The sequence below is a fragment of the Hyperolius riggenbachi genome, chromosome 12 (genome assembly GCF_040937935.1).
Source record: "Hyperolius riggenbachi isolate aHypRig1 chromosome 12, aHypRig1.pri, whole genome shotgun sequence".
NCBI lineage: Eukaryota > Metazoa > Chordata > Amphibia > Anura > Hyperoliidae > Hyperolius > Hyperolius riggenbachi.
The window spans coordinates 205112412-205135554 of NC_090657.1; the positions used below are offsets into that span (position 1 = coordinate 205112412).

General features: G+C 46.0%; 2 protein-coding genes across 2 annotated transcripts in view; both read left to right on the forward strand.

Moving 5' to 3' along the window:
* Positions 1 to 23143, forward strand: part of LOC137541031 (myosin-16-like) — a 284543-nt gene that overhangs the window by 163946 nt on the left and 97454 nt on the right. The window lies entirely within an intron of this gene.
* Positions 1546 to 4071, forward strand: LOC137540831 (E3 ubiquitin/ISG15 ligase TRIM25-like). Its single transcript, XM_068261998.1, has one exon. The coding sequence runs from the start codon at positions 1609 to 1611 to the stop codon at positions 3016 to 3018; it is 1410 nt and encodes a 469-aa protein (XP_068118099.1). The 5' UTR covers positions 1546 to 1608; the 3' UTR covers positions 3019 to 4071.

Genomic DNA, 23143 nt, shown 5'->3' on the forward strand with positions numbered 1-23143 from the left:
TCAGTGTGACAGCAGAGGGAGCAGGCTGAGATACGGAGGTCTGCTGTCAGTATAGCAAGAGAGTGAGCAGGCTGAGATACGGAGCTGTACTGTCAGTGTGACAGCAGAGTGAGCAGGCCGAGATACCGAGCTCTGCTGTTAGTGGGACAGGAGGGTGAGCAGGCCGGGATACGGAGCTCTGCTGTCAGTGTGCCAGTAGAGTGAGCAGGCCCTGCGCACGCCCATGTTCATAGTCAACAACATCAGAAAAATGCATGCGGTCATTCAGATGCTGGCTACAAATAAAAAAGGTCATGTATTTGAACTGATATATACATTCATTAAGGCAGCAACTGTCCTAAGACTTTTTACATTTTACCACAAAAAATAAAAAAACGAAAAACTTTAAGGCTTTGTTCACATCTAAAATCGCCGACGCCAGCGGTTTTCAATTTTTTTTCGCAATTTTTTTAGCGCCTCCCGACGCTTACCTGCACGCTGCGATTTTATTTCTATAAAGCACTTTTCTAAGCGCTTTTGCAGAGCGATTCTGTTTTTTCACTTCCTGACGTTACAGCAAAAACAACAGAAGTGGAGGAGCACCCATGCAAGAGTATATGGGGGTGCCGTAGCTTTAAGTTCACTGTACCAATGATCATATGATGCAGATCCAAGCGAAGCAGGCACCACCTTCAGTAATTTAGTAGCTCTTTATTGAAAAGGTCATTAAAAATGACAAGTCATGGATAAAAATGGCTGTAGCCGCTAAGTACTAAATTACTGAAGGCGGTGCCTGCTTTGCTTGGATCTACTTCCTGACGTTAGTCAGGAAGTGAACTTTTTCACCCGTAAATAAATAAATACAATGTATTTATTCATGAAAGCACTGGGGAAGTTGCTATACAAATCGTTTTTTTTTTTTCAAGCGCTTTGCGATTTCCCTGTACCTTCTATTATAGGCAAATTGCCCCAAAAATGGCACAGGCAGCGCTTTGGTGAGCGGATCGGAATTGAACCGCTCAGTTGTGAAGAGTCTCATAGGGTATCATTTCACCAGCGCTTTTAGGGCGCTTAAAAAAATGTAGAGTATTACTTTAAGAGAGTGAGGTCTTAACTTGTCATCATTTCCTGGGTTGTTATAAATATGACACCTATGACGCCACCTACATTGCAGCTTCAGTGTTCTTCCCTTCGTCAGAAGTTCTGCTGAATTTGGAAAGGAAAGAACGAAGTTTTGAATCAGGATGATACCATTTACTGGCTAACGCAAGAGAAAAAGAGTAAGGTTCCCCACTAATATACCCTCTTCAGACTGTATTCTTGAAAGAAAGTGAGAACTAAGGGGCTGAAAGAACAGAAGCTGTAATTATCCAAGGCAGAAGAAATCAGAGGCTAAGTGACTGCAGGGAATGCAGGTGTCAATTACCAGTTAGAATTGGAGGAAGTAGTTAATGCAGATGAATAATTAACTCTTTCAATAGTCCAGCCTGTTTCCCTGAGCACTTCCTGGAATGACACAGCAGCTGCCTGATTGGTCGGCTTGACATCACTCTGCAGTGAAGACAAACAAGGGCTTGCTGTCTGGGAGAAAGACTTTCAGTTTCACTCCTGGTTGCCTGGGGCTCAGCCATGGCCTCTGCGGACGTGAGAGACGAGCTGAACTGCTCCATCTGCCTGGAGATGTACACAGACCCTGTTACTCTGAAATGTGGACACAACTTCTGCCGGGCCTGCATTGACCACTACCTGGACTCACAGGAGCAGGATTATGCAGGCTACAACTGCCCAGAATGCAGGGCTACCTTTCACCATCGTGCTGACCTGCAGAAGAACATCACTCTCTGCAATGTGGTGCTTCACTTCAAGTCCCTGCAGAGGAAGGAGGTGGCTGAGACCTTCTGCACCTATTGTATTCACTCTGCCGTACCTGCCGTGAAATCCTGTCTCCACTGTGAAGCCTCATTGTGTGATGATCACCTCATTATCCACAGCAAGTCACCAGAGCACGTCCTCACCGACCCCACCACTTCTGTGGGTAGCAGAAAATGTCCCACACACAATGAAATCTTTAAGTACTACTGCAAGCAGGACTCTCTCTGTATCTGTGTGTCCTGCAGGCTGGATGGGGAGCACCAGGGACATCAGGTGGGATCGCTGGAAGAGGCTTCGGAGACGAGGAAAGTGAAATTGAGGAAAGTTCTGGATAACCTTACCTCCAAGAGAGCAGAGACTGAGACAAGACTTCAGAGGCTGGAGGACCTACAGTGGGCCATTGCAGATGAGAAGACAGTACAGATAATCCGTAATCTTATCTGTGACATGGAGATAAAGAAGGGCGAGCTTTCCATGAAGATCCAGCAGGCTTCTGAGCTGTGCACAGTGACGGATGCCCTAACCATCTTGCTAGACCAGGAACCATACTTCTGGGGTACTGCGGAAGTGGAGAACGATAGTGTAGAAGATCTCTATCAAGGTCTGATCTCAGACACTGCGTGGAGTGAGGAGACGGATATAAAATTCAATGTCAATACCGCAGCTTGCAATGTTCGTGTATCCTCGGACTTAAATACCTTGTCTTTATCAGCAGGGTACCAGAATCGCCCAGATAATCCAGTGAGGTTCCAGTGCAATCAGGTTCTCAGCACCAGAAGTTTTTCTTCTGGGCGGCACTCATGGGAGGTGGAGACCAGTGAGGTTTCTGACTTCAGGATAGGTGTGGCCTACCATAGCATAGACAAAAGAGGGGATCAGTCCTATATCGGGGACAATGACAAGTCCTGGTGTTTGTGCAAAATGCATTCTAACCAGTATTCAGTGATACACAATGGTAAAGTCAACAAAACGCTCCACCAGTTTTCCTCAAATAAATTTAGGGTCTGTCTTGATTATGAAGCTGGACAGCTGTCATTTTATGAGCTGTGCGAACCAATCAAACTTTTGCACACCTTTACTGCCACCTTTACTGAGCCCCTCTTTGCTGCTTTCGGGGTTGGATATTATTTAGGCGGGGATGGCTGCTGGCTAAAGGTTTGTGGTTAAAGTGTACCTGAAGGGAGAAAAAGTGCCCACTTTGGGTAATCTACCTCAGTGAAAGGAAGCCTCTGGATCTTCAGAGAAATCTCGTCCCCCTCCACCTCACCTTTCCAGTGCTGGGACCCCCCGATGCTCATTAACAAGCCCTTGTTGAGAGAGCATGGCCACACTGCGAAGGCACAGATGGCTTGCACCTGCGCAATAGCACAGAGCTTTTTCCGCCTGGCCTGACCAGTAGCTCCATGCTACAGTGCAGGCGTGGGCTCTCCTGTGCAGTGTGGTCATACTTTTTCTCATACGGGAGCGCAGTTGCAAGCTTCAGCGGGTACCACCATCCCAGCGCTGTTATGTTGCGGTGGAGAGGGCTTGAGGAAGCTTCTGAAGGATCCAGTGGCTTCTGTCTACTAAGGGAAGTATATACATTTTTGCCCAAAGTTTCCCACAGGTTTGCTATAAGGAATCTAGGCCCTATTTGCTGTTGTTTTCAAGTTGATGCAAATGTTATGTTCATTCTATGGAAATGTATTTAGCTTTGAACTGGAACATTGAGAACCTTCTGCTGTTAGTACAGCTACTAGCTGCAACTAACCAGAACCAACAGCAATCAACCAACAACCGACAAATGGTAAATCTCATTTTGAGGCTTAGTTCACAATGTGCCGGACTCAGCCAGAGCAATACCATATCCAGTGCCATGAAGCCACCTGAGTCATCGGATTCAGGGGGAAACATCTAGGGGGCGGCTCTACCGTAGCTGTACTGCCATATTGAAGTGTCTGATGCACGCCATCCTATTGGATGCGATTATTGGCTACACATCCGCCCTGTAGAGACATAGTATAGGTTGAGTTTGTTGCTGTAACTTGGGAACGGCATAGCGGGACGTAGTGTGGACTCTTTCGTTCAAATATTATTTGGGCCCTTTTTTGGTCATTTCAGTGGTATCGGGAACGTAGGATTTCATTTTTATATTAGTAAGAGAGTTTTAAAAAAAATGCTAAACTTTATGCTGTTTTGTCTTTTTTATGTCTTTATAAAAAAAAGAACGTTATTTTAAAGGGACCCTGAACATTAGATAAAAATAAAAACCAGTACTTACCTGGGGCTTCCGCCAGCCCACCGTAGGCTGCAAGGTCCCCAGGCATCCTCCTGGCTTCTCTCCTGGTCCCGCTGGCGTCTTCATTACCGGCTACACCCGGGCCGAGTGTCGACCCAACACGTCCTGAAAGGTGACACTACGAGTCATCACGGCGGCCGGCGTGACAGTCTTGTGCATCCGCAGTTCAGAACCGTGCATGACATGCGCAGGACTTTCATGCCGGCCGCAGTGATGATGCGGAGTGTCACCGTTCAGGAAGTGGTGGGTCGACACTCGGCCCAGGTGTTGCCGGTAATTAAGTCATCAGAGGGGACTGGGAGAGGAGCCAGGAGGTCCTGCTGCCTACGGTGGGCTGGAGGAAGCCCGAGGTAAGTACCAATTTCATTTTTGTCTACTGCTCAGTGTCCCTTTAAATCAGTTATGCATCTAAGGTTAAAAAAGGGTAAAGTTTTTGAAAAGTAAAAGGATGGGTAAGAACTAAAACGATGCTCTCGGCTAAGACACAGCACTTTCAAATCTCTTGGCAATGAAGTGGGATCACTGTACACACATTAGCTTCTCGCTAGGGCTGGCTGCCTCAGCTTAGAGTGATTAACATGTGAACAAAGCCATGCAAAACACGTTGCTGATTGTGCATAGGGATAACCATACTTAGGAGAACTCATGGGGAATCATGCCGCTGATAGATTTGGAAGGTTCTGATTTGCTGTGATTAAATGACTTTCTGGCTTTTACCGTATGATCATAACCAGCAAATCAGAGCCTTACAAATCAATCATCTGATCAAACTGATCGTATGCTTCTCCATGAGTTCTCATAAGCCTTGCCATCCCTAATTTTGCAATCTTGTCCAATTTTACCACATCTATGTAGTGCAACATTTTCAAAGTGCAACCAGCCTGCATATCTTTGTACTATATACACTTGGATAAGATTGCATTAAGATTGTATTGCCATTCAGTTTGTATAGTGTATGGCCACCTTAGGGAGGGGGTGGTTCAGAATAACTGGGAATGAGCAGGCATAAGGATGTCATGAAATGGAGTAGAGGGTTCCTTTTTTTTATTTTGCAAAAACATTTTTTTCAAAGAACCTTTCATTTGAAATAATCTGCTTATTTCAGAAAAAAACAAAACGGTACCTGTCCAGGGTCTTTAACGCAGTGAGATAATGGGTTTTCTTTGCACTATTCCTGTCCATGTGCCAAATGTCTGTCTGTTATAACATATGTATATTTCCTTGTGACGTGCTTATCTCCCTCTCCCCCTCCTAGGGGTCCAATAAATACAATGGCTGTTATGTGTGTGATAAGGGCTAGCTCACACACTCAGCCATTGCTTTTATGAGCTTTATTCGCAAAACATAGTTAAACTTGAGATGTGCAGACAGTCCACATACACCTGGCGGTCTTCTATCAGATAGAACCCTCTTTCATTGAATCTGATCAGAGAAGGATCTAATTCCTGCCCACACACTGCAGACAGATTTCAGCATAAAATCTATTGGAAATTGTCTTCGCACAGCCACCATCTGCTGGGCCACCCCCTCCCCCCAAGTGTTTGTGTCCAGCCCCCTTGCCTGTCGTGAGTGTTGAAGATCCCCCTGTCACACCAGTGTGAGTCCCGGCTTCCTGCTAGGCCCATAATCTTTTTTTAGTTGTAAGTGCCCTGTACCACATGACACAGGCGCATGTACTGACTCCACTACATACCCTGGTGTCATGTGGTCCAGGCGCTCACGGCGACAATTATAAAAGATGATGGGCTCCGGAGGAGGCAAGGAGTGGCACCAGCGTGTCAGGGAAGCCTTCAGCACTCACCACAGGCCCCGGATGGACAAATAGGGCCTGATTCACAAAGCGGTGATAACTCAGTTATCACGCCTAAAAGACTTTAGGCGTGATAAGCTTTGCACCGCTGAGTTAGCACCGTTTTGTGCTCTTTATCGCGCGCAAAGTCCCGCGCGCGCAATCGCGCAACTCCGCACGCAGCGCCCATAGGGTTTAATGGGCGCATTGCGCGCACTGCACCGTGCACCGCGCGATTGCGTTTTGCGCGCAGAAAATTTGCGCAAGTTTCTTCTTATCATGCCTAAACTGAGTTTAGGCGTGATAAAGGGCTTTTCACTGGCGTGCAAACACTTTGCACCGCTTTGTGAATCAGGCCCATAGACTTGGGGGAACACCGGCCCGGGGGGAAATCACAGCCGTTGCCGCCATGTACCTGATCGCGCTCTGACGACCGAGATTTTCCAGCATGCCTGAATGAACCTTTCGGGCTGAAAATTAGATTGATTGGGTGACCATGTTGTGACATTGATATCTGCCAGATTCAATCATGGTGATCGAATCGATCAGGTATCAATGCTAAAAATCGAGGTATGTATGGTCACTCGTATAGATTTCGCCCCACTATTTCAAAACAAATTATTCCTTTCTGAAAGTAATCAATTCAGAAGGAACCGATTCCTACCACACACAGTATATTGGTTTTTAATAGATTGCAGCAGAGGAAATCGATGGAACAGCAGCGTTGCACAGGCAGCCATACATCTAGCGATTTTGCTTCCATTATTAAAGCGATCACCTTTATTGGACGATCAACTTCAGTGTGGTTTTATTGAAAGTTAATTGACTAGTGGCCCACACACTACAAGCAATATCCTATGCGATTCACCTTCGCTCATCGATCTGAACAATATTGTGCCTCCATGCTCTGAATGCAAAAATTGAGCAGCTATCCTCCCTGATCCAATGCTGGAACACACTCGATTCTCGAATCAATAAAATGATCGAATCGATTGGTGGATTGTACAGCCACGTTGTTAGATGTATGGCCACCCATAGATGCAATGCAACGCTATGGGCTATTGATCTACTGCCACTCCTGCCTCGACCCACATTTTCCATCCTGTCCATTAGAAACTTGGTGACTGATATTGGGTTAAAATCAATAAAAATGTGATTGATTGAGCATTTAAAGGAATTGATTTCCATCCGATTCAATCGAAGTGATCGAATTTGCAGGGAATCGGATGTGAAAATCGATGCTGCACCCGTGCTGATACGGATTCGCATCTGAATCGCTGTTGCTGGGGGATGCGGATGCATTGTGCGGCATTCATTTTTCTCCAGCATGACATCCGGATGCTGCCTGTTTCAATTGGCTGCGTTTCTGTATGTAAAATCTCATGCGGGAAACCGCTGCGATTCTGCTGCTGTGACAACAGGGCCTCATTGCACAACAGACCATGTGAGTGTTGCATGCAGGGCTGGTTCTCCCATGAAGCAAGGTGAAACATTAGCATCAGGCACAGAGATTTCAGGTGCAGCATTTTTGTACTGTGTGTACCTTCCTGAGGAGGAATGGAGTGGCTGTGGGTGAGCAGAGTGTTTGTCACAGACTCACAGCCAGCCAGTGTGCTATTGTGTTGAGCTGCAGCATGTCATGTGAGAACATTAAATGTAGCAGAGTAAATTGTCAGGTGCTGTGTGATCATTCCAAATGGGGGGTGTGGGGCATCCTCACAAGTTTGCCTCAGGCATCAAAAAGTCTAGCACCGGCCCTGGTTGCATGTATGAAGTGTAGTAGTAGCAGTAGCATATTGTATGTATTAAGCATGTTACGCTTCACAGACTGCTCATACCCGGTGAACTTGGCATATGTGCTGTCTGCACACATTATGTTTATCGTTGTGAGTATAGCTCAGAGTACCTCAGAGGCTCCGTCTCTCTTTGGGGGCCATATTCTTCTGTCGTTCCTTTTTTTCCTCACTTCTCCATTTTATTGGGGGATCCTATTTACAGATTTGTATAAATAAATCATTTATTTAATAAAAAGAACACTTCTGTACCGTTGTAAAATATTTGTCTATCCTCTAAATTACTGACCTGCATGTTTTTAGATGCTGCTGTTAAATGAAGACAAATAATAATTACCATTATTTTAATAATTAAGAGGACCTGCAGGATTTGAATAATGAAATGTCTTTGGCTGGTTACTGATAATGTGCACAGCTGGAGGTGCAGAGGGATTTTCTTTTTTTCTACCACTACACAAAGCACATATAGAGGTAACCATTACCACTACAGCAGCAATAAGAGGCAATGCAGCGAGTGGAGGTGGGCCCTGTGTGGGCACCTTAGGCCACATACACACATCAGACCATAGTCTTTTGAAAATGAAAGATCACAGACCAATTTTACCCCCTTCCATGTAGTATGAGAGCCATACCTACACAGTCTATTCTATGGAGCTGAACTCCCCATCAGAAAAAAATCTTTGCAAGATGCTGCACACACAGATGCTGTACAGACACAAAAGATCAGTATCTGCAAAAGATCTGTTCCTGCAAAAGATCCGTTCCTGCAAATTGCAATGATAGTCTATGAGATCTGCAGATCATCATACACACCTTGTTTAACTGACATTCATCTGCAGATCTGAAAATCCATCCTGGTGGATCTGATCTGCAGATGAATGTCTGTTAAACAAGGTGTGTATGATGATCGGCAGATATCCTAGACTATGAATGCATTTTGCAGGAACGGATCTTTTGCAGATACTGATCTTTTGAATGTCTACAGCATCTTTGTGTGCATCATTTTTCAAAGATTTCTGTCTGATGGGGAGTTCAGCTCCATAGAATAGACTGTAGAGTATGGCTCTCATGCTACATGGAAGGGGGTAAAATTGGTCTGTGATCTTTCATTTTCCAAAGACTATGGTCTGATGTGTGTATGAGCCTTTAGTTCCAGGGCCATGGTGCGGTCACCCTCTCTGCAACCCCTATTGCTACACCATTGTGTTGACCAACTCCTAACTGTGTTCTGTAAGGATAACTTTAGGATCACTTACAATTGATAAAATCAATCAAAAAAAAAAATCTACATGATGTTGGTTTTGATTTGCTTTGGCAGCACCTGTCCCCCCTTTTTTTTAATATACTGCTAGCTCTGGTTTAAAAAAAAATCTTTATTATACTTACTGGATCTCTGTATTTCCTTCTTCTGTCTGTAGCCCCGCCCCCTAAAGGAAGGGGGTCAGAGGTGTTTCTCTGATTGGTCCTAGAGAATACTAAAGAAGCACCTATGAGCTCTTCCTTTAGGGGGGCGGAGCTACGGACAGAAGAAGGACATCTGGTAAGTATAATAAAGTTTTAATGAAAAAACAAACAAACCGTGAATCACAATAGGAATCGCTGTAGAGCTTATGGTACAGCACTTCCAAGCATTGGGTAATTGGTAATTGATTGTAAGCGCCCTAGGAATTGCTGTACACAGCGCTGTGGGGATATTAAAGCATTGCAGCGATTCCTAGTGGGTTCCAGGCCTTAATCTAGTTGCAAGCTGCTTGCTTGTTTCAGGTGTGTGATTCAGACACTACTACAGCCAAAGAGATCACAGGACTTCCAGGCATGTCCTTTAAAGGAGTTCCTTGCAGCTGGAAGATGCTCATTGGGTAGCAGATCGGTTGCTAACCTGGGTGGCAAGCATGCAGGTCAAGTGTCCGTTAAAAGACAACTGAAGTGATGAGCGGTATATGGATATATGGAGGCTGCCATACTTTTAAACCATACCAGTTGCCTTTCAGCCCTGCAGATGTTTCATGCATCAGTAGTGTCTGAATCTCACACCTGAAGCAAGCATGCGGCAACTGCAGTCAAACTTAAAGTAAACCTGAAACAAATTGCCCCAATGTTGGTGACCAAATTGGTATTTCTATTATAAAGGTATCAAGCTATGTAGGATGCCCCTTTGTCCCTTGTTACATGCTAATTTTTTTTAGGGCTCTTAGGGACTTTCAAGGGAGACCTCGTTTATTTTGTTAGTCCAGAATAAATATGGGTAAGTATTGAGTCAATTCATCCGATAACCAGTTAAAATGACAATTTATTACAACATATTAAAACCATACATATCAAAAGAGCAATATTTACACATAGCCAGTACAACAGCATATTTCTACAATTTTAACAACAATAACAGTTTGTTCCCAATGTGGGTAAAGGCCTGAAACCCACTACAAAACGCTATCGCTAATCGCAACCGCTAGCATTTTGTATGAGCGGTTTACAAGCGATTTCATGAGTATTTTCAGGAGCGATTTTAAAAAGTGTATAAAATTTGCCAGCGGTTGTGTAGCGATTAGCGTTTTAATTCTGATTGGTCATTTCAATTATTTTTAATTTTGTTACAGTGTGCAGTAACTTCAAAACGCAAGCAAAATCGCTCTGTGCAGGTTTTGATGAGCGATTACACCAGCGATTATATACTTTACATTGCAGAAACGCTAATCGCTAATGCCAAAAATGCTGCATGTCCTGCGTTTTGCGATTTGGTAATCGCAATCGCTCCAGTGGAATTTGGCCCATCCATTAACATTAGCTAAGCGTTTAGGGAAATCGCTGCCTAAACACTCATAAAATCGCTCTAGTGGGTTCCAGTCCTAACTCTGATTTGGAATAATGTCCCTTATATCTGGTTAACCACTGCACTGTCCAGTGGATAACCCCGTAAGGGACACTAGTATCTGAACATATTGGTACATTTATTCTATATAACTAGTAGACCTAAGCCCGTTTAAAAACGGGCTCTAGGTCTCTCTCACCGCCACATGTCAGTGCGCATTCTTGCACCTGCCTGCCCGCACCCCCTGTCCCCGTCCTCCTCCTGTCCAAACGGCTTACACATGCGCAGTAGCCAAAACACACGGGACACAGGGACAGGAGGAGGACGCAGGGACAGTTAGGGTTTTATTACTTAAGATTGTTGTATGATGCCGAGATAAAGATTAAAGTAAACCTGAGATGTCCAAATCAAAAGATTTTATACTCACCCGGGGCTTCCTGCAGCCCCATGAGCAAGGATGCGTCCCTCGCGGTCCACCCTAGTGCCTCCGATCACATGGTATTGGTACCGGCAATCCTACTCAGTCGCGCCAGTCGGCTCTTCTGCGCATCCGCGCCCCCAGACCCTCCCCCCCCACCAAGTATAAAATCATTTGATTTGGACATCTCAGGTACACTTTAATTCAAACATCTTATCGGCATGCTTGTTCAGGGTCTATGACTAAAAGTATAAGAGGGAGAGGAGTCAGCAGGAATGCCAGGTAATTTGCATTGTTTATAAGGAAATAAATATGGCAGCCTCCATAGCCTTCTCAATTCATGTGTCCTTTAATATGCAATAAAAGGAAGAAGAATTATGACAAGTTGGTTTAGCTTAAGTCATGGTTCCTAGTGTGTACAGGGGAGGTGGATTTTCCTGATGGACTCAGCTGCTTCCACATTATATTAATCACACTTAGCCTGAATGACTTTGTTCTTTAAAAATTTGTATTCCGCCACATACTCACACTAAACACTTTTTAGTAAAAAAAAAATAAAAAAAATGATGTACATAAAGCTTTGAAGTCATTTATTAAGCAATATGAAATAGCAGGCACTTCCTGTATACCAGACCACTTGCCCCCAGCAAGCACAGAGGTCGTCCAGCACACGCCCCCTTCTCAGATGTGTGAATGTAGTAGTTGTTCCTGGACTGTTGCGTGATTATGTGTTATTTTATCTTGCTCAGTGCGTGATTTGTAAGCTGTTAAAGAGAATCTTGAGTTAACATAAAAAATGATATTAACTTACCTGGGGCTTCTTGCAGCCCCCTGGAGTCTACCTGTGCTCATGATGCCAGTCAAAGTCCCTCTGGCCAGCAGCAGCGATCCCCACTAAGCTGGCCGGTCACGGGTTGGAAGCATTCTGCGCATACGCAGTACGTGAAACTTGCTACTGTGCAGAGCACTCCTGGTTGCGGGAGGGCAATCAGAGTGCATGCAACTCAGGCCGACAACTGGCGGCGACAGGCCAGCTTTGCAGGGGACGCCGCTGCTGGCCACAGGGACTCGGATCGGTGTCGTGAGCACAGCAGGACGCCAGAGGGCTGCAAGAAGCCTCAGGTAAGTTAAAATGATTTTACTTTTTTACTTATAGGACATCCGAGGTGAAACTAAACTGATGATAAAAATAATTGTATCTGTCTTCCTTCTCCTAAAATGACTTTTAAGATATCCCACAGTTTGTATTCTATTTAAATCTAGTTTTAAGTTTTTACTATTTCATTGTCTCTGCTCAATGACACATTCATTGAAGTATGGCAGAGCCCAAATTTATGAATTATTGACCTTTTTATCTCTTTCCTGCTCTCAGAAGCTATGGAAGTGTTTTATGGCTGTAATTACTTATCTGTACATAGCAAGGAAATGAACAGCACTACTTAAAAACAGATGAGTGCCTACCTGCAAAAGAGTGCAAGCCCCCACTTATGGGATAAAATACACACTGAGCATACACATGACCTGTCTACCACTGGAGGATGTTGGTTTCCTGTAACAGCTTGCATGCAACTTGTTAAGTACTCGTCCCTCCCACTGCGAAGAAGTCAATCCTCCATGGGAGGGGACCTAACACTAACTAAATCCTACATATGCATAGCCTGTGCACTCTTTTGCAGGTAGGCACTCATCTGTTTTTAAGTAGCGCTGTTCATTTTCTTGCTATGTACTAATTTAATTCATTTTTGGTCAGCCGCTCCCACTTAACAGCTTTGCTTTTGGTGTATATGCAGAGCCTCTGTTTGGGTTCAAGGTGCGTTTGCAGTCTCTGGGGGGGCTCAGCGCATCTCTGATCGAAGGCCATTCGGAGGCGACTTGGTGATGCGCTGATCTCACTTTTTGTGTAATTACTTATCATTGAGGGTTATGCTTTAGTCTGATCTGGTCCCGACCTGGACAAAAATTGTCACTTGCATACCTGATATTTTATCTTTTTCAGGCAGAAAAAGAAAAAAAGGAACAGAGCATAGTTATAAGTGTCTTAAGAACTATACATCCACATGTCTATCTCATCATGTCACAAGTCCCTCGGGTATCCTTTAAGTGTCCCTTTAGGCAGAGGTAGGGGTGAGGGTGTGCAGGAATCTCTATTTGGAGCTCCCCTGTAGGTTGTGTAGGTGGTCAGAGCAGGTTTGTGTCTGGGTTATACGGAACCTGCAGCAGGCGGTTTGGGGAGGATCTTCCTCAGAGAGATGATGAATGGCGCTGGGGACGCGGCTCCGCTCCATCACATTACTCTCTATTTGATGTATTTACCGGGTGACACTTCATCCGACTGCAGAATAACCTGGATTAATGGAATGGCTCCTGCGCCCTATTCCCTGCGTCTTCTATAGATAGGAGAGAGGCGGCGGATGCTCCGCTCCCGGGCACTCCGGTCATCTATCACCCGCCTCGGCCTGCTTCCTTATTCTTTATTTGGGTGTTGCAGCCTTCATCCTCAGCTTTTCATTTATAAATCTGTAAGAAAGAGTCCAGCCTGGAAGATCTCGTCTGCGGTGCAAAATGGCGTGTTTCCTCAGACATACACGGTAATATCGTATACACCGTACAGAAGTGCTTTCTATCTCCCCAAATCACATCTTCATGTGGAGAAAAGGAATGCAGACTAATTTTCTTGCATTGTTTTTAGCATGAAAAAGAAAAAAAATTGTGCAGATTTTTGCAGTGTTCACAAATAATTGACTGTCTCTTGATGCCTTTCTGAGAAGATCACACTGCTACTTGTCACAGCTGCACTATTATTTGGGTATCTAAACTCCACCTAACTCCCCTGGGCCACACCTCCCTATGTTAAAGAATGGAAAGATGGCTGCTTGACATGGAGTCCCAGGTCCTCCCACAATCCCCTACAGTGAATCCGAGAAAGTCACACTTTCTATCCCTTAGTGCCACACTCCCAGCCATACTGTGCTGTAGCTTAACCACCCAATCACTACCTAGCGGAATGGGAGAGAGTGGTACCACATCCAACCACAATAGAAAAGGGAGGGGATAAGTGGCATGTGTGCCACACCCCCTGCCAAAATATACTGTGGGAAGTCGCACCACTGCTGTGATACAGGAGGAAGCCAACTGTGCTGTGTTCATACATCCTGTAGATAGCACTGTTCTATTTGCATTTCTGCATAAGATTATCTAGACTGTTGTGAACCGTTTGTTCCTGTCTCTGCCTGTCTGGAGACACAGCGGAAAGCCACTTTTTGTATAGAGAGCTGGTAGATTCTGCACTTGTGACTACTGAACACAACACACTGGAAAGGCTCTGTGTGATGTCATTGCTGAACTTTGAAGTAACTATGTAAATTCTGGGCTTGTGGGGTCATCGTTAGCGTGCTGATATCTTTGGCTGCAGTAGTGGCTGAATCACACACCTGAAACAAGCATGCAACTAATCCAATCTGACTAATCCAGTCCTCCTTCTGAAACCTCCATTTGCGGTCCTACGCCTTGTCCTAACCATAACGCCACCGTGGATGGGAGTGTTCTGCATGTGTAGTTTGTAAAAATTGCTACTGTGCATTCCACGGGAGCACAATCGAGTAGGCGCATGGCCAGGGCCACGCATGTGCAGTAGCCTATTGGAGGAGTGCAGCGGCTAAATAGAACAGAGAGGAACAACTGGCCACTTTTATTTAACTTAAAGCGAATCCGAGATGAAAAACGAATTATAACAAGTAACTTGTCCATATATGTTATCTAAAGTTTAGATAGTTTACACAGCAAATCCAGCTGCAAACAGATTTGATAGAAAATGAATATTTCTTCCTGTGATACAATGACAGCAGCCATGTTGTTTGTAAACATTACACAGAGGCAGGCTTATCTGCACCATCAGCACTCAGACCTAATCCCCCCCTCCTTCCTCCTCCCCTCTGTCTCTGAAATCAATGGCTAGTAACACCTCCTCCTCCTCCTGCCCAGACTGAGCTCCCATGAGCCCTTGCTACTGCTAAGGCTCTCTGAAACCCTGTGGGCGTGGTTTATTTAGTTTATAGGGAATTAGAGTATTAAAACAAAAACAAAAAAGTATTTGGCTTGAGGAATGCCCTATAAACAATATGAAAGGAACACAATTATGCAATGAGTAAAAGTTCACCTCGGATCCACTTTAAGGTTTACTTTAGAAAAAAATGCTTCATGACTTTTCTGGCTTCTGCAAGGAACACAGACATGTCATAGATAACTTAGTATCTACGCCATGCCCTTTACAACGGACATCATCACTACATGGACAGACACAGCGTGCATTGCATCTGCTGCGATTGGAAGAAAATCGCTGCTGCAACATGGCCGCCCGATTGACCTTTGGATCGATTTCCTGCTGAAATCAGTCAAAATCATTGATGCCGCATGCTGGAAAATCTTGGTCACAAGGGCTCGACTGGGTACACGGCGGTATCTGCATTTGATATTGCGTCAAACTATGGATCCTACAGACCCCTGGCTGATGTCCCACTAAGTGTAAAGTGTGTCTCCTCCTCCCCGTGACCGTGCAGTGATTTAAAGTCTCACCTATCTGCCGGTGCGACTTCTGGACTCCTCCGGTATTGGCTGACACTGAGGCATGTGTGATGTCATGTGCCGTGCCACGTGGTGCCGATGCTCTGGGTGACACCAGATGCCAGGGGAAGCTTAAAGTTGCGCAGACAGAGGGGGGTTGGATAGGGGGAGGTTCATTTTACACTTTTGGGTAAATCTTGTGCTGAAATCTATCGGAAATCGCTGTGCAGTGTGTGGGCAGGCAACAGGTCCTTCTCTGATCAGATTCAATCAGAGAGGAAATTATCTGATAATGAGCCTGCCTGTACATGGAGTGATGTATGGCCACTTAAAGACCACCTGGACTCAGAACTTCCTCTCTGCTCTAAAAGATAAGCAACGGCATTATAACCTCTAAAGTAAAACATTTGTTACAGCTGATTTCCTGCAATAAATCTGCACTGTGTCTCCTTCCTTCTTTCTGCTTTAATCCTAATGGCGTATCAATAGGGGTTGCAGAGGTAGCGACCGCATCGGGGCCCCGAGGGGCCCTCTCTCAAGCACAGGCCCTGTGTTGGTAATAATCACTTCTGTAGATGCTTTAAATAGTAGTAATCATTAACAAATGGTTCCCCATCCCCCTACTTGCACCTGTGAAAATCCTTGGCAGGTTTGGTGCGCCGTATCAATTGCTATGTATAGAGTGCTCGGGGGGCCCCATGTAAAACTTGCACCGGGGCCTGTAGCTCCTTAGCTACGCCGCTGTTTAATCCTGTTTACAAATTAGCTGCTCTGCCATGGCAAAGGAGATGCCTGAGCTGACACAGCTGAGAGATCAAATTACAGTGGGGATTAGTCACAGATGGGGGAATTAGACAGTCTAAACTTTCTAAATACACACAGGATTCATTTTTCTCTGTCTTCCTTCTGTCCTGTGCAAGAGTTTAGGTGTGTGAAATCGTTGTATGGGCAGATCAACAACAACAACAAATAACATTTGTAAAGCGCTTTTCTCCCATAGGACTCAAAGTGCGACCATCGTGGTACAGAGGAAGAATTTTATATGTCTGGAAATACCAGACGAAACAGGTGGCTTTTCAGTCTGAATTTGAATAACTCCAGGGATGGTGCTGTCTTTACTGGGTGTGGCAGGGAGTTCCAAAGAGTAGGGGCAGCATGACTGAAAGCTCTGTCTCCAAAGGTTTTGAGGTGCACTCTGGGAGTGACCAAGTTTATAGAACTTGCTGATCTGAGGTTGTGAGAGGTGTGGTGCAGCTTCAGTAAGTTCTTCATGTATCCAGAGCCCAGATTGTGCAGGGATTTGAATGTCAGCAGTCCAATCTTGAAGAGTATTCTCCATTTTACTAGTAGCCAGTGCAGTGAGCGAAGGATCGGTGTAATGTGACAGTGGCGAGGCTGATTTGTTAGCAATCTGGCAGCAGCATTCTGCACCACTTGCAGGTGGTGCAGGTCCTTGTTTGAGAGGCCAGCATAAAGGGCATTGCAGTAGTCCAGCCGTGATGTGATGAAGGCGTGAACTAGGGTTGGAAGATCCTCTGGGGGAATCAGATGTTTAATTTTTGCAATGTTCTTCAAATGAAAGTAGGAAGATTTGACTACGGATGAAATTTGGTTTCTGAAACTCAATTCCCCATCGAGTGAACCAGGGGCGTAGCAATAGGGGTTGCAGAGGTTGCGACCGCATCGGGGCCCTTCGGCCAGAGGGGCCCCGAAGGGCCCTCCCTCAACTACAGTTTTAGCTCTGTATTGGTCCTGTGCTCATAATAATCACTTCTATAGATACTTTGAACAGTGGTAATCATTAACAAGCTGTTCCCTATCCCCTTCTTGCACCTGTAGTTGCCATTGGCAGGTTTTGATGTGCCGTATCATCAATTGTTATATATAGAGTGCTTGGGGGGAGGCCATTGTAAAACTTGCATCAGGGCCCACAGCTCCTTAGCTACGCCACTGGAGTGAACTACTTCTCATAATGAGTGAACTGGGTTTCTCTCAGGCTGTCAACCTCCCCACCCACAAGAAAGGGCACACCCTAGATCTTATATTCCATTCCGGACTTTTAATATCACACACGGAAATAAACCCAGTGGTATGGTCAGACCACCACACCATCCACTTCTCCACCACACCACTTCACTTGAGTAGATCACACCTTCTTAAGGAGCCCATACACCTAACAATTTTCCCGCCGAAATACAGGCGTTTCGATCACAGTGATCGAAACGGTCGTGAAATCGCCGCGCACACCGCTGACAGAACGATGGATTTCCGTCCGAAATCCATCGTTCCCGTCGACTCCCGTCGATCCATCCGTGCGGAAGATTTTTCTCGGTCGCCGGCGGGTCGGGAGTGGGTCGATAGCGGCGTTCGAATGCCTGATGACCGACGCAATACAGCGGGTATACATTACCAGCTCCGCCGGCGCGAGTCCCCTGGTCCACCGCTGTCTTCTCTGCCTGGTCCCGGCATCTTCTCCGCATCAGCTTCCGCATCCCGGCACCCGGCATAACTTCCTGTGTCACTGCAGTGACAGCGGAAGTACAAATAGAGGGCGCTCTATTTGAACTTCCGCTGTCACTGGAGTGACAGAAAGTTATATGCGGATGCCAGCCGGGAGACGATGTGGAGAAGATGCCGGGACCAGGCGGAGAAGACAGCGGTGGACCAGGGGACTCGCGCCGGCGGAGCAGGTAATGCATGCGGGGGAGGGGGCGGCAGCAGCGGCAGCTCCACAGATTGTGATCGGTTTCAGGCTGAAATCGATTCACAATCTGTTTGCAGTAAAGGTGGCCATACGATCCCTCTCTGATCAGATTTGATCAGAGAGGGATCTATCTTTTGGTCGAATCTGATGGCAAATCGACCAGTGTATGGCTACCTTTAATAGTCAGCAGCTCTCATATTTGTCACCTGTGATCTCCTCCTGCTGTAACCTGATACTGGTAAAAGTAGCTAATAATATAAGCAGGCTATACATAACACTAATGGGCAGCTCCTCACCTGTGATCTCCTCCCGCTGTAACCTGATACTGGTAAAAGTAGCTAATAATATAAGCAGGCTATACATAACACTAATGGGCAGCTCCTCACCTGTGATCTCCTCCCGCTGTAACCTGATACTGGTAAAAGTAGCTAATAATATAAGCAGGCTATACATAACACTAATGGGCAGCTCCTCACCTGTGATCTCCTCCCGCTGTAACCTGATACTGGTAAAAGTAGCTAATAATATAAGCAGGCTATACATAACACTAATGGGCAGCTCCTCACCTGTGATCTCCTCCCGCTGTAACCTGATACTGGTAAAAGCAGCTAATAATATAAGCTGGCTATACATAACACTAATGGGCAGCTCCTAACCTGTGATCTCCTCCTGCTGTAACCTGATACTGGTGAATGCAGCTAATGATATAAGCAGGCTATACATAACATTAATGGGCAGCTCCGCTGGCAGTTGTAAATTGTGAGGAGTTGTTTGGAGATGAGGCAAGTGCACACTCTTCATTTGTCATGATTAGCGCTGGCAGCTGCGTGTGATTGACAATAATGAGGACGAGGGGGTTGGCGGGATCGCGGAGCGCAGGTGATGGATGGCTGACAGCCAGTGTCACACGCTTGTCATTCATCCTCGTCACGCTGATGAGGGGGACAAGGGAAGATGCTTGTTGTTCTATTAGTGAGGTGGCTGGCACATTCTGTCCTATTATCTCTATAATGCACTATACGGCTGTGTATAACCACAGCTGCTTCTCCTATTCCCCTCTGCAGAAAACCTTCCAGCTACTTCTACTCTAAAGCTGAATACTCAAACTTGACGAGGCAGAAAGATGGATCCTAGCGATGACCCCCGACGACGGGCGTTCCCCGATCCATCTTCCAGCCGGCAGCTATACGCGATGGCACACGACAGACACGAATGAGAGTGCAATCGATCGTGGTATCCTCGATTGCGCTCGCATCACTGTGACCGTCCTGCGCATGCGCAGCACGTGTACGTAAGTAGGAATGTGTACTGCGCATGTACAGAGCAGCCCTGGCCGCGCGCATCCTCGATTGTGCTCCCGTCGTAGTGGCCATCCTGCATATGCGCAGTACACGTACTGCACATGCGCAGGATGGCCACAGCAACGGGAGCACGATCGAGGATGTGCGCGGCAAAGGGCCATGCAAGCGCAGTGGCGAAAACAAAACTAGCTTGCGGCGGGGGGGACTGGAGGATCCGTGTGCGTGCACAGGAAGGCTGCAGGGGGATGGTAGAAGCCCCAGGTACGATCGGTCGGCTGGCACTGCGCCTGCGCAGCCCTGGCCGCGTGCATCCTCGATCGCGCTCCCGTCGTCGTGACCATCCTGCACATGCGCAGTACACGTACTGCACAAGCGCGGGGCGGCCACTGCAATAGGAGCACAATTGAGGGTGTGCGCGGCAAAGGGCCGTGCTCGCACAGTGGCCAAAACGAAGCTAGCTTGCGGCAGGGGACTGGAGGATCTGTGAGTGACTATGCGTGCACAGGAAGGCTGCAGGGGGCTGGTAGAAGCCCCAGGTAAGCAAAACTCATTTTCCTACTTCGGTTAAGGTTCCCTTTAAGGCCCCCTTTACACTCAGACGTGGACACGTTTACATAAACAAGAGTGCAATTGCAGTGTGTGCAGTGTGACGCCAGTATACGCTTGCATTTCCCCCCAGTTCTGAACGTGTTATGGCATGCATGAACACAGGCCTCAATTCACCATGACCTGTTTGGAAAAAAGTAGTAGATCTGCTACAGTGATTTACACTCCACATCTGGCTAGCGTTGTGATGATTCTTCAGGTAGTCTGCCTAAATCATAAGCCTGCCTTTACAAGAGCTGCTTGAGACAGCGTACAACAGTACAAGGCATCCCCAGCGTCCCTTAAGATTTACATGCATGCCACTAGAGGGCTCTAACTGTGTATTCGTCTTTAACTGTGCAGTCTAAATGGATACAGGGGAACCTCTTTGAATGTGTCCTGCTCATGTGTCTCATATTTTTTTATTTTCTGATGTCCTGCCCAACAGTGCATCAGTACTAGTGTTGGGCGAACATCTAGATGTTCGGGTTCGGGCCGAACAGGCCGAACATGGCCGCGATGTTCGGGTGTTCGAGCCGAACTCCGAACATAATGGAAGTCAATAGGGACCCGAACTTTCGTGCTTTGTAAAGCCTCCTTACATGCTACATACCCCAAATGTACAGGGTATGTGCACCTTGGGAGTGGGTACAAGAGGAAAACATTTTTAGCAAAAAGAGCTTATAGTTTTTGAGAAAATCGATTTTAAAGTTTCAAAGGGAAAACTGTCTTTTAAATGCGGGAAATCTGTTTTCTTTGCACAGGTAACATGCTTTTTGTGGGCATGCAGTCATAAATGTAATACATATAAGAGGTTCCAGGAAAAGGGACCGGTAACGCTAACCCAGCAGCAGCACACGTGATGGAACAGGAGGAGGGCGGCGCAGGAGGAGAAGGCCACGCTTTGAGACACAACAACCCAGGCCTTGCATGAGGACAAGAAGCGTGCGGATAGCAATTTGCATTTTGTCGCCATGCAGTCATAAATGTAATACAGATGAGAGGTTCAATAAACAATAAACAGTAATTGGTGTTGTCCAGAATGCGCACAATGCGTGGGTCGCGTTCAATGCAGTCCTAGGCCGAAGAGGTCCTAGCCTAGGGTCACAAAAACCTGTTTATTTGGGCAATTTCAATGGTGGCGAGTCTGACGTACATAAATCGCAGCAATGGCCGTTAGCAAAGTCTGAATCTCACGAAATGTCTCATGCAGGTAGAAGACATATTGTTAGACTTGGGCTCCAAAGATGGGTTCCCTACATCTCTGCAAACCAGAGTTACAGGGCTCCAAAATTGGTAAAATAGGCTTTCATTGGGCCTCCTATTTACAGTTCCAAAATCTCACATCTTTTCAAAGGGCAATTGCTCAGCAGTGGCAAATTTTCTAGCATTGTAGGGACCCTTAGGGGGAACATGACTGGTGAGTTTCGGGCCCCTAGGCCAAAGAGGTCATAGCCTAGGGTCACAAAAACCTGTTTATTTGGGCAATTTCAATGGTAGTTATGCTGACGTACATAAATCTCAGCCATGGCCGTTAGCAACGTCTGAATTTCACGAAATGTCTCATGCAGGTAGAAGACATATTGTTAGACTTGGGCTCCAAAGATGGGTTCCCTACATCTCTGCAAACCAGAGTTACAGGGCTCCAAAATTGGTAAAATCCCCCATAGGCTTTCATTGGGCCTCCTATTTACAGTTCCAAAATCTCACATCTTTTCAAAGGGCAATTGCTCAGCAGTGGCAAATTTTCTAGCATTGTAGGGACCCTTAGGGGAAACATGACTGGTGAGTTTCGGGCCCCTAGGCCAAAGAGGTCATAGCTTAGGGTCACAAAAACCTGTTTATTTGGGCAATTTCAATGGTAGTTATGCTGACGTACATAAATCTCAGCCATGGCCGTTAGCAACGTCTGATTTTCACAAAATGTCTCATGCAGGTAGAAGACATATTGTTAGACTTGGATTCCAAAGATGGGGTCCCTACATCTCTGCAAACCAGAGTTACAGGGCTCCAAATTTGGTAAAATCCCCCATAGGCTTTCATTGCCTCTCTATTTTACTTTCCAAAATCTCACATCTTTTCAAAGGGCAATTGCTCAGCAGTGGCAAATTTTCTAGCATTGTAGGGACCCTTAGGGGGAACATGACTGGTGAGTTTCGGGCCCCTAGGCCAAAGAGGTCATAGCCTAGGGTCACAAAAACCTGTTTATTTGGGCTATTTCAATGGTAGTGATGCTGACGTACATAAATCTCAGCCATGGCCGTTAGCAACGTCTGAATTTCACGAAATGTCTCATGCAGGTAGAAGACATATTGTTAGACTTGGATTCCAAAGATGGGGTCCCTACATCTCTGCAAACCAGAGTTACAGGGGTGCAAAATTGGTAAAATCCCCCATAGGCTTTCATTGCCTCCCTATTTCACTTTCCAAAATCTCACATCTTTTCAAAGGGCAATGGCTCAGCAGTACCAAATTTTCTAGCATTGTAGGGACTCTTAGGGGGATCATGACTGGTGAGTTTTGCCACTGCTGAGCCATTGCCCTTTGAAATGGTGTGAGATTTTGGAACGGTAAATAGTAGGCCCAATGAAAGCCTATGGGGGATTTTACCAATTTTGGAGCCCTGTAACTCTGGTTTGCAGAGATGTAGAGACCCCATCTTTGGAATCCAAGTCTAACAATATGTCTTCTACCTGCATGAGACATTTCGTGAGATTCAGACGTTGCTAACGGCCATTGCTGCGATTTATGTACGTCAGACTCGCCACCATTGAAATAGCCCAAATAAACAGGTTTTTGTGACCCTAGGCTATGACCTCTTTGGCCTAGGGGCCCAAAACTCACCAGTCATGTTCCCCCTAAGGGTCCCTACAATGCTAGAAAATTTGCCACTGCTGAGCAATTGCCCTTTGAAAAGATGTGAGATTTTGGAAAGTGAAATAGGGAGGCAATGAAAGCCTATGGGAGATTTTACCAATTTTGGACCCCTGTAACTCTGGTTTGCAGAGATGTAGGGACCCCATCTTTGGAATCCAAGTCTAACAATATGTCTTCT